The sequence below is a fragment of the Dromiciops gliroides genome, chromosome 1 (genome assembly GCF_019393635.1).
Source record: "Dromiciops gliroides isolate mDroGli1 chromosome 1, mDroGli1.pri, whole genome shotgun sequence".
Taxonomy (NCBI): domain Eukaryota; kingdom Metazoa; phylum Chordata; class Mammalia; order Microbiotheria; family Microbiotheriidae; genus Dromiciops; species Dromiciops gliroides.
Genome location: NC_057861.1, coordinates 700,795,344 through 700,807,554, shown reverse-complemented (window position 1 = coordinate 700,807,554; position 12,211 = coordinate 700,795,344). Strand labels below are relative to the sequence as shown.

Sequence of the window (12,211 nt, the reverse complement as noted above, 5' to 3'; positions counted from 1 at the left end):
AAGAAAAATTAGGTTATTGCAATTGTCTGGGTAAGCAGCGATGGCGGTCCTAAACTAGGGAGGGGGCCATGTGAGTAGAGAGAAGGCAACAAATGCCAGAAATGTTATGATGGTAGAATCAGTCAGTGAGCAGTTACTTATTAAATGCCTGCTGTGTGCATGGCACTAGAGATACAAATAGAAAGAATCAAAGAATCCCTGCTCTGAAGGAGATGACACCCGTACATATAATAAATATGTGCAACATACAAAGGAAACAGAAGCTAGTTATTGCCAGGTGTGTGCAGGGGCAGTCACCAGCACTTGGGGGGATCAGGAGAAGCTCTGTGTAAAAGGTGGTGCTGGATTCTGTGAGGTGCTGAGGACGGAGTGCATACCAAGGACGGGGATGGCCCATTTGAGAGCAGGCAGGAAGAAGACGGAGGACTGCAGGTAAGGAACGTGTGTGTATGTGTGCAGATTTATGGGTGTGTTTTTGATCTGGAAAGATAAGTTGAGGCCAGGTTGTGAAGAACAGCTTCACTGACTGGGGCTGTTTCATGGTCATACCTGTGCTATGTGGAGGAGAGAGAGGCTGGGAAGAGACTTGAGGAAGGAAAGTGAGGAGCCTCTGGGAGTACGCCAGCCAGAGGGGAAGGTTCAACAAAGGCACCGGCCTCCAGGTTTCAATTCTCGTACTTCTGTTATTCCAGTTCCTTCAGGGTTGTTGTAAGAAGAGGCCAGACGGGCAAGGCATTTTTTTATAAGAGTGGGTTTAAAAGGCCCATGTACATCATGCTTTAGTTACATGGGATGGTGAGCAAGTCCATTTGTAAATCAGCCACCGCTCTTTATTGGGCACTTACGTAGTGGGGAACATTGTGGAGGGAGAGAGGGAATACAGAGAACTCACCTCAATTCAGAAAGCATGTATTAAGCACTTGTTCTGTGCCAGGCACCATGCTCAGTGCTAACACTACCAAGACTTGAAAAACAAGAGTCCCTGCATGGGAGGAACTGACATTTTAGTCTGGGCAGTGGCAGGGAGGTTGGGTAGAGGGTAAAGCATGTACACACATAAGTAAATATAAGATACAAACTTGTTGAGGTGCCCAGCAATTGGGGAATGGCTGAGCAAGTTGGTATATGAATGGAATGGAATAATATTGTGCTATAAGAAATGGTGAAAGGGATGATTTCAGGGAAATCTGAGAAGACTTGTATGAACTGATGCAAAGTGAAGTGAGCAGAGCCAGGAGAAAAATTTATACAATAATAATATCATAAAGACAAACAGCTCTAAAAGATTTAGGAACTCTGACCAACACAATGATCAGCCATAATCCCAGAAACATACTACCCACCTCCTGATAGAAAGATGATAGACTCAGCATTCAGACTGAGGCATGGCGGGGGTGGGGGTGGGGGTGGGGGTGGGGGGCCCCGGGTATGGTCAGTGTGGAGAATTGCTTTGTTTTACTATACATGTTTGTAACAGGGGTTTGGGGTTTTTTTCTCTCAAAGTTAGGGGTGCTGAATGAGGAATGAAAATGGATTTTTGTGAAAATTTAATTTAAAAAAATAGATGAAAAGTCATTTCATGGGGTAGGTACTTCCCTAATGAGGGAAATCAAGAAAAAAATTTCTTGTAGAAGCCTAGAAGTGAACTAGTAATTCCAAGAGGGAGAAAAATCAATCCATCAGTAAACATTTATTAAGTGCCTGCCAGGTGCCAGGCAACATGCTATGCACTGGGGATACAAAAGAGGCAAAAGATAGTCCCTGCCCTCAGGGAGCTTATAGTCTAATGGGGGAGACAACATGCAAACAAATAGATACAAAGCAAGCTGTGTACTGGATAAATAGGTAATAATTAAAAGAGGGAAAGCCCTGGAATTAAGAGAGGTTTAGGGAAGGCTTCCTACAGAAGGTGGAATTTTAGTCAAGACTTAAATGAAGCCAGGAAGGCCAATAGACAGAAAAGAGGAGGAAGAGATTTTTAGGCAGAGGGACAGCCAGAGAACATGCCCTGAGCTGAGAGATGGAGTGTTTTGTTCACGGATCAGTCAGGAGGCCTGTGTCACTAGATCAGTGGGTATGTGCTGGGGAATAAGGTGTGAGACAGCTGGAAAGGTAGGAGGGGGCAGGTTAGGAAGGACTTTGATGCCAAACAGAGCAGACAGGGAAATGACAGCAGGCAGACTGACTTGTCTGGACACCAGAGTTTGTGAGGGGGAGAAGGGCATGATCAGCCTGGAGAGAGAGACCAGTGAAACGCCACACAGAAATGTTTGTATTTATCCTAGATGTGATGGAAGGCCGCTGAAGCTCCCCACCCAGCCATCCCCCCAAGTTCATGCTCACCTCTGCACTAGTCTATGATTGGCCTCCTGGCCTCCGGTCTCTCCTACTCCAATTCATCATCTGCACCAAAGGGATTTTCCTAAAATCTGTGCCTGGTTGTATCACTTTCCTGCTCCATAAGCCACAATGGCTCCCCTTTGCCTCTTGAATGCAAGACAAATCTCCTTTAGCATTGGAAGCCCTTCACAGTCCTGGGGGAGAGCCCCTTTCCAGACTTCTGTTACTTGGGCCAAAAAGCTTCCTTATAATTCCTTCCTGTCTTTGCTTCTTGGCCTGGGCTCTTGGCCTGCCTTCTCCCTTCTATCTCTCAGAATCCCAGCTTTCTTCAAAAACTCTGCCCAAGCAGACGGGGGATGGAGCCAAAATGGCAGAGGAAAGGCAGTGGCTTCCCTGACCTCTCCCCAAAAGCCCTCCAGATACCTTCAAATAAAGCCATTGGACAATTGTAGGAGCAGCAGAACCCAAAAGGACAGGCTGAAATAATTTTCCAGCTAAAGACAGCTTAGAGGGTCAGCCGGAAAGGTCAGTTGTACTTGGGTGAGAGTGGAGCATGCTGAGTGATCCCAGCCCCAGAGAACCAGGCCTTGGGAGCCTCTGACTCAACTGTGGCAGCAGCTGTGGTCTCTGCTGGAGTTGGGGCGAAGTGCCCAGGTTCTGATCCAGTGGGCTGACTCGAGTGGTAGCAGCCCAGTGTGGGAGGGGTACAGGCACTCCAAGCTTCAGACCATAGAGAATCAGATTTCAATCAGACATCTGCTTCCTCTTTGAGATGAGTAGGCAAAGAAAGCAGCGGACTATAGAAAGCTTTTGGGGGGGCAAAGTAGACCAGAATACAGCCTCAGAAGGAGATAATAACAAAGTCAAAGCTCCAGCATCCAAAACTTCCAAGAAAAATATGAATTGGTCTCAGGCCATGGAAGTGCTCAAAAGGGACTTTGAAGAGAAAGTAGGAGAGATAGAAGGAAGATTTAAAGAGATGGAGGAAAGAATGGAAAGAGAAATGAGAGTGATGCAGGAGAGTCATGAGAAAAAAGTCAACAGCTTGAAAAGCCAAATGGAAAAGGAGATACAAAAGCTCTCTGAAGAAAATAATTGCCTAAGAATTAGGATTGAACAAATGGAAACTAGTGACTTTATGAGAAACCAAAGCACAATAAAGCAAATCCAAATGAATAAAAAAATAGAGGGCAATATGAAATATCTCCTTGGAAAAACAGCTAACCTGGAAAATAGATCCAGGAGAGATAATTTGAAAACCATTGGACTACCTGAAAACTATGATCAAGGAAAGAGCTTAGACATCATCTTCCAAGAACTTCTCAGGGAAAATTTCCCTGATGTTCTAGAAGCAGAAGGTAAAATAAGAATTGAAAGAAGCCTTTGATCGCCTCCTGAAAGAGATCCCAAAAGGAAAACTTCCAGGAATATTATAGCCAAATTCCAGAGCTCCTGGGGCAAGGAGAAAATATTGCAAGCAGCTAGAAAAAGTGAATTCAAATACCGTGGAGCCACAGTAAGGATAACACAAAATTGCCCAAGGGCTGCTTCTTCCACAGAGCATTTCCTGGTCCTCCTAGCAGCCCTTCTCCTTAACATGTATTTACCTTTCACATTTTTATTGCGGACATAAGCCGCTTGTGGTGGGCAGGGGCGGCTTCACTTTTCTTTTTGTTTCTCTGCAGATATAGTGAGAAGCCTGGGCCGGCATGCAGAGTAGGCTCTTGTTGTTCTTGTTCAGCAGGAGAGTGACCTGCCCTCAAAAAATCTACATGCTAGTTGAGGAAAGGACATAAATGCATGGGGGAAAAGCAGTACAAGAACTAACTATACAATAGTTTAAGACAGCTGTATAAAGCATGTCATAAGGAAGTATAGAATTAACTGCCAGATTAGAGGTGCATCAAGGAAACATTTTAAAGTATCTACTATGTGCAGGGACTGTGATAGGCAGCAACTGCTATGAATTCACAAAAGGAAGAGATCACTGGGCAAGAATGATTATAGGAAGGAAGACTTCGTGGAGGAGGTATCATGTTCATGGTGGTGTTGACAGTTGTTTCCATTTAGTGGTTCTCAAACTCTTGAGGATTCACCATGACGGTCCATGGGGTTCTTGCTAATTATTTTTTTTTGGGGGGTGAGGCAATTGGGGTTAAGTGACTTGCCCAGGGTCACACAGCTAGTAAGTGTTAAGTGTCTGAGGTGAGATTTGAACTCAGGTACTCCTGAATCCAGGGCCAGTACTTTATCCACTGCGCCATCTAGCTGCCCCTTGCTAATTATTCTTTAATGGCACCTTAAGAGGTAAACAATTGCTTATGTTACAAATATATATAAATATATATATCATTTTTTCTCTCTATGACAAGCATGTGCATATTTGAAGCATTATATATTTGTTTTGCAACAATTCAAAACTGTCATGAGCTGTTTGGGGCCAAAGTTCTCTTTGTGGTTCTTGTAAGCACTCAGTGAATAAATCTAAAAGAACAATGTCGGTAGTATAATAAGTTAACCTGGGGGTTCATAGCACTTTGTTGTTGTTTTCATTATTACTGAAAGGAAGAAAAACCACTGGGGACCACTAAGTAGAGCAGGATTTGGAGCCCACAATCCCAGGGTGCCCTTCCTGGCCTGGTGGTATATAAGACTGTAAGACTTTGGCCAAAGGCCTTTCTCTCTCTTGGCTTCATTTTTTCCAAATGTAAAATGAGGGAGTTGGACTGGACCACCTCAGAGCCCTTTCCAGGTCAAAATCCTGTAGCTATATGAACTGAGTTTTGGAAGAGGTAAAATTTGAAATTATGGGGGTGGAACATTTTAAAAATTACTTTTATTGTTATTTTTTTCTCTCCTCATCTCCATTACAATTAGAAAAAAAGAAAAACCCTTTGTAACAAATTGGCATAGCGTCTGGGCTTCCATTTTCCTCTGCTCTGCTTTTTTCAAACCACATACATATAAACTTAGAAAATAAATACATTGGGAAGTGATTGTCTATTAACAAAAGAATTCTCTAGGAAAGGATCTGTCTGAGGGTTTCTTTAAATAGCAAGGTCCCTTCTCACATTTACATTAGGATCTGATTTATACTAATTGGGGTAACACAGTGTTGCAGTTCATTCATCTTCCCCCAGCATAGCAGAGTAGAGGGAGGTCCACCCATCTCCCAATCCTGCCTGTAGCCAGAAGATGCTGCATGTTTGCCTACTGCACTCACCAGCTCATTTCTTTGCCTTTGGGGAATTGGGATGAGAGGAGATGCTTCTGTCAGCATTTTTGGTAGGCTTTTCTGGTGCTAATATAGAGTGGGAGGAGGAGATAGCGATTCATTTAAATTACTGAGAAATGGACTGGGTAAAAACCAGCTCCTGATTAAGTCTTTGACCTTTGTAGATCCCAAATAATAATGAAAGAAGTTTGACCTCGTATTATGAATGTTAGACAGATCTCTGTGGGAGGTTCATTCCAGGTGTGCTAGGTTTGGTTTTTAGTGGGACCCATGAGTTTGAAAATGTTCCCATTTAGTCCTTCAGACAATAGATGTGGGATAGCTGCCACAATGTAGTATTGTCCACCTGTAAATTATGAGGGTTATTTTTAAAAAGAAAAAAACCCCACCCCGCAAGAGTGCTGGTTCACAGTAAGTAAACAAAGTCAGTCAGAAATGTTTAATACAATGCACACTGGAGTCACGCTGTGTGTCGACATATATATATATATATATATATATATATATACACATACACAGATGTGACTTACAAACTGTCCTTGGATGTATGTCAGCAACCACTTATTAAGCACTTACTGTGTGCCATATATGTGTGTGGTTTTAATTTTTTCTTTTGAAGTGGTCTCATGTCCATCTCTTTTTAAAATTTTTAATTAATGGGATAAAAGAAACATTTCCATATAACATAGTATGATAAAAAAGATTGCACATGAAACTGCAAATCTATTGTGTACAACTTGCTATTCCTTTTTAAGTTATCATGTACATTTTTCCCCTTTCTCTCCCTTTTTTTCTTCCCTCCCCATCTCCCCTCACCCTAGAGTTGGCTACCATTAAGCACAGATATGTATGTTGATGTAAAACCATTCTTTATTAGTCCTTTCTCTGGATGCAGAGAACATCTTCCTTCATATGTCCTTTGTAGTTCATTTGGGTATTGATAATAATCAAAATGACTTATTCCCTCAAAGTTGTTCTTAACAACAGTATTGCTATTACTGTATACATGGTCTGTCCTCTTGGTTCTGCTCATTTTGTTCTTCATTGTTTTGTGCAAGTCTTTCCAAGTTTTTCTAAGCTCATCGAGCTCAACATCTCTTATAGCACAGTAGTATTCCATCACAACAGCCATTGGTCTCTTAACATAAAAAACCCCACCACCTGTTTATTCATTTAGCAAACTGTTGGCTAGAGAGATCCACATGGCTTCAGCCAGGGCTTGCTATTTTATGTTTGTAGGGGTAGAGTCTGGACTTGTAATTTCAGTGATCAAGGGAACTCCCTTGTGAGGAAATTCTCTCTACCAATGCAGGGTAGTAGCTTCTCTTCAACTTCTAGTCTTAGAGATCTATGGAAAACATTGAATAAGTGACTTACTTGGCCAGGGTCACACAGCTAGCATTTATCAGACACAGGACTTGATCTCAGCTCTTCCTGGCTTCAGGGCCAGCTCTCTCTCCACCATGCAGTGAGGCCTCTTTGTGTTACTAACTTCCATTCAATCCTATTTCATATCCCGGCCCAGGGTTGACCCTAGAAGACTCTGCTAGGGTAAGCACAAGCTCTGGAAGGCCCCTAGTGACAAGCTGTGACCTGTCTCCCTGCCTTCAGAGGCTCATCACCGGGTGATGAAGACTTGTCTCTAGCATTTGTGTGTCTCCTGAAGTGTAGAGAGGTTTCAGTGAGGCCTAATGGAGGGAGGACCTGCTGCTGTAATCAGGTCTTTTCAAGTGTGTAATGCTGGTTGAAAAAAACTCTAGCTAGGGGTTCTGAAGGCCCAGAGTCTAGGGCTGGCCTTGCTCCTCATGGGGGATGGTTCTAGAGGAGCTCCAGGGTAGCCTTGCAGTTTTAACCTTCAGTGTTGCGACACTTGTCTTTTTTCATAGGTGATCGACGATTATGGTGTCATTGGTCGGTCCTTGTTTAAGAAGGAGACCAACATCCAGATCTTTGTGGGGCTAAAGGTCCGCCTCTCATCGGGGGAGAGTGGAGTCATTGAAAGTGGCTTTGGCCAGAGTGGAAAGTTCAAGATCCGGATTCCCGGTGAGTGTTGTTCTTCTCCAGGGGGTGTTCAGACAAGGCTCTGTGGGATTCCCCTGCTGGAGACCTTTGGGTCTAAGTGACAAGGTGTTTCAGGAGGTATTGGAGAGATGGCAGCTCCAGAAATGCTGGCATACTGGACTTGGAGCTTGGAAGACTTGGGTTCACATTCCACCTCACATGTACTCATTCCATGATCCTGGGCACATTGCTCAGCCTTAGCATTCTTATCTGTCAAATGGAGCTAATGGCCCCTATTTCATCAGACTTATAAGTGTCAAAGTGGATGATGTATCCGAAACACTTTACACACCTTAAAGTCATTGATATTTGTGATTTGTAGAACAAGACTGAGCATCTTAAGGAAGTGCAGAAGCAATGGATGCAGGTCTCAGATGCCACTCTGTGATGCTGATAGGTTGACAGGCTGGTGCCCCAACAACCTCATCTGGTCTTGTTGATACTGAAGTAGAGGGATGGAGAAATTTAGAGACAAGTGGTCAGTAATTAAGTGGCCATTGTGGAGAAGAAGCAAATCAACCCATAGTCACAGCACATTCCATAACAGGAAAAATGGCATTTTCAGGCATAGTCACATGCCAAATGGGAAAACCCAGTTTTCCTGCCAGAGGACAGCCCTTGTGGATGTCTTTAGCCAAGGGAAGTTTTGCCATCATCTAGGAAATATGCTTCTCACCCCTCCCCACTTGTTTAAACAGATGGGTATTCCCAAATGGAAAAAGGAGACTCCCGGGCAGCTTTCTGGGCTCTGTTCAGGTATTCTTCCTTTGCAACCTGTGTTGATTAAGAGATGTTACTAGGGGGCAGCTAGGTGGCGCAGAGGATAGAGCACCAGCCCTGGAGTTAGGAGTACCTGAGTTCAAATCCGGCCTCAGACACTTAACACTTACTAGCTGTGTGACCCTGGGCAAGTCACTTAATCCCAATTGCCTCACTAAAAAAAAAAAAAAGAGAGAGAGATGTTACTAGGACCAAATCAAGACTCAGGCTTGTTTTCTTTCTTCTCCGACCTATGGCAAAGTTGGTACTTCACCATAGAACAGACCACAGCAGTAGACAAAGCAGAAGCATCTCCTCTGGTCCAAGCATTGCACTTAGAAAGTCAGAGGGTGATTGAGAAACACACACTGGTTAAACAGCTCTGTCTGTTTAAGGATGGCTGGGCTGTGGAGGGAGGAGAGGGAAATGCTAATGACGCCATTTGAGTCAACTACAGTTCACATTCCATTGTGAGGTCAGTGTTGCTTTTTTAATGTGTCTGCATCCTGTTTGTGTTTTTTTTTTTTTAATTAAATATAACTGGTTAGATTCCTCTGTCCCACCCACCATCTTCTATCCCTCCCTCTTCTCTGCCCCCCACATCTTCGGCTTGCCTTCTGCAGATTCCTTCTATAAAGAATTACTCTTAACGTTTTTGAAGTGCCTTAATTGTTAAGGAATCTTCAATAAACTAAAGACATCTGATAGTAGGGGAGGAAAAAAATGACCGTCTACAAGTTAAAAGCTGCTTCAGCCTGACAGCCTCAGATTTGGTTTTGTTATTTAAAAACCAAGTGGGCAATGAAATGAGATCTTTTGAGTGGGTAGATCCTTTGGTGGGTCTGTCACTCGTGATAGCAAATGTTTGCTAGACTGCCTCCAAAAGGCTACTAGACAGAACGAAACAGGGGAATCTGGCTTTAAGCAGCTGGCCTCCTTAGGAGAGGCTGAGCACCTTTCCTGGGAGGAGCAACAGGGCTGACCTTCCACAGGGACAAAGTAGGTAGTTTCTTCTGCAGTCTGATTTCAGAATTTGTGGGGCTCTGAAGTTTGGGTTGGGGAGGGTTTGCCTTCCTCTCCATTCCCCAATCTCTACCTCTCCAGGTGCTATCACTCCTGAGAGGCAGTATGATCTTGTGGGGAAAACACTCCTTACAGACCCTAGATCTGTGGGAACAGAACAGTGGGAAGAGCACTTGAACAAGGAGCCAGGAAACTCCTTGGGGGTCCACATCCCCACTCCATCCTTCCTGGTTGGGTGCAAGGCATTCCACCCCTCTGAAACTCAGTGTCTTCATCTGTAAAATGGGAATAATATAATACTTTATCTATAGCCCTTGAGGAGTAGTTGTGAGGAAAACACTTTGTAAACCTTAAACTACCACCCCTGCCTTTCCCTCTGCGAGAAAATAATGGGATTTGGCAGACGCCAAGGGGCCCCACCTGAAGAATGATTTGGAATTAATTGAATTGGGTGAGACTGAGAGACTGACTGAGAAGCTACTTAAGGTTGATTAAATAGAGACCACACCTGGCTGGCCCAGAGTTGGGTGTTGTTCTCAAAGGCTGTGGACTACGACATCAACATGAGACCACCCTCAACCAATCAGCTTGAAGGATGGCCCCTCCCTGGGAGGGAGACAGGAAGTAGGAGGTGAGGCCTGCTCCCTGGGTCTGTCTCTTGGGTTCCAGAACTTTGGGTTGGTGGCAGAGAGGAGAAAGGAAGAAGGGAGCCAGTCTGAACCATAAGGTAGATAAGGCTTTTTCTTTCTGTACTCTCTGTACTCATGTGTTCTATCTTTACTGACTTCTAATATACTTTAATAAATACTTAAGGCCCAAACACTGTTGCTGAAATTCCTAATTTATAAGTAAATTCTAGCTAGTTTCACACACACACACACACACGCACAGCAGAGAGAGGAGGCAGGTAAGGACACACACATCAAATTTTAATCATCATGGGCAGCTGGGTGGCACAGTGGATAAAGCACCGGCCCTGGATTCAGGAGGACCTGAGTTCAAATCCGACCTCAGACACTTGACACTTGGCACTTCCTAGTTATGTGACCCTGGGCAAGTCACTTAACCCTCATTGCCCCACCAAAAAAAAAATCAATCATCACACCCCTAAAGCTCTTAGCTTTATTCATAAAATGGGGATAATCCTGACAGTCTTTGCCTACCTTGAGTTTGCAGTCAAGATCAATTGAGCTAGTAGTACTTGTGAAAATGCTTTATGTTTTTGCACAGCACTCTGTATTTATGAAGTATTTTATACATTTTTCTCCATCCCTATCAATATGACGGCCTTCTGAGGTCAGTAAAAGTAATCTATCATGATACCTGATAGTTCTATATCATTCATTACAGAATTAGAGGGATATACTATTTAAAATAATTCCCCTCCTTTTTTGTTAGCTTCAGCTCATCACCTTTTCCACTTTGCATCTGATTGATGGTCCAGTTGTTGAAAATCACCTCTTGAAACTGAGTCAATCTCCAAGGGATGTAGCATAATGACTTTAAATCTCATACTGTGATTTGAGATCAAGATAAAACAAAGAATCATATATTTCTGTTTGTTTTTACTTGGGAGCCCTATTCACTTTTAATATATTTTTTAAAAACCTCTCCAGGTGCTATCACTCCTGAGAGGCAGTATGATCTAGTGGGGAAAACACTCCTTACAGACCCTAGATTCTTTCTCCTAAGTTCCAAATAAGCCAAGTCTAATATGACACGTCAGTTTATTTTGTGCGTGGTTACTACCATGCCAACCTCATTTAGAATGAGTTACAGGGGGCAGCTAAGTGGTGCAGTGGATAGAGTACTGGCCCTGGATTCAGGAGGAACTGAGTTCAAATCTGGCCTCAGACACTTGACACTTAACTAGCTGTGTGACCTTGGGCAAGTCACTTAACCCCAATTCTCTCACAAAAAAAACCCAACCCAAAACAAAACACAATAGAATGAGTTACAGTGACAATGTTCAATTGGAGCAGATCTACAAAGCCAAGGCTAGGAGAGCATAATAGAGTATATTTTTTTCACCGTTCAGAAGTATGATTTGTAGGTACTTAGGTGGTTCTGATAACTTCTACAATTATCAATTGTTGAGCTGGCTTGGTAAGATACATCCTTCTGGCTACTCTGCTGAACTTTTGGATTCATCTCTTGGAAGTCAGCTGTCCTAAGGAATAAGATCTATTATCTAAGTCCTTTAAACTTTTAGGACCAAGTCACCCTTAAAAACCTTAGGATCCCAAGAAAGCAACCAGGAAATCACAGAAACCAAGTACTGAGATTGCAGTAAGTTAATAAAGAATGATGACAAGAGCTCAGATGTTGTGTGTGTGTGTGTGTGTGTGTGTGTGTGTCTCTGTGTTGGCTACTTCAGACAACCATCTGACTTACCAGAAGGTAAGTGTGAAATATCTTAGTGTGAAATATCTCTGGACTATCTAGGTTTTCTTGTGTAGAGGTGACACGCTGCAATGAAACTTCAGGAAACTTGATCTAGATAATACAAACTCTTTCATTAGTTGGTTATATGACCTTGTGCCAGTCCCAAGTAAGCAAATTGGGTTGGATTGTCTCTAAGGACTCTTCCATGTGTAACATTATCTTTAATATTTTACCCATTAGGGGCAGCTAGGTGGCACAGTGGATAAAGCACCGGTCCTGGATTCAGGAGTACCTGAGTTCAAATCCGGCCTCGGACACTTGACACTTACTAGCTGTGTGACCCTGGGCAAGTCACTTAATCCCCATTGCCCCGCAAAAAAAAAAAACAACAACAACAACAACACAAAA

The 12,211-nt window shown here is 43.3% G+C and overlaps 1 protein-coding gene across 2 annotated transcripts in view; it reads left to right on the top strand.

Annotated features, from left to right (window-relative positions):
• Positions 1–12,211, top strand: part of EEFSEC (eukaryotic elongation factor, selenocysteine-tRNA specific) — a 296,244-nt gene that overhangs the window by 214,583 nt on the left and 69,450 nt on the right. Inside the window, exon 6 of one of the 2 annotated variants that reach the window (XM_043977987.1) lies at positions 7,462–7,618. The exons of the other annotated variant lie outside the window; for it this stretch is intronic. Within the exon in view, the coding sequence (XP_043833922.1) occupies positions 7,462–7,618 (157 nt within the window). The remainder of the gene's footprint in view (positions 1–7,461; positions 7,619–12,211) is intronic. 2 annotated transcript variants of the gene reach the window in all.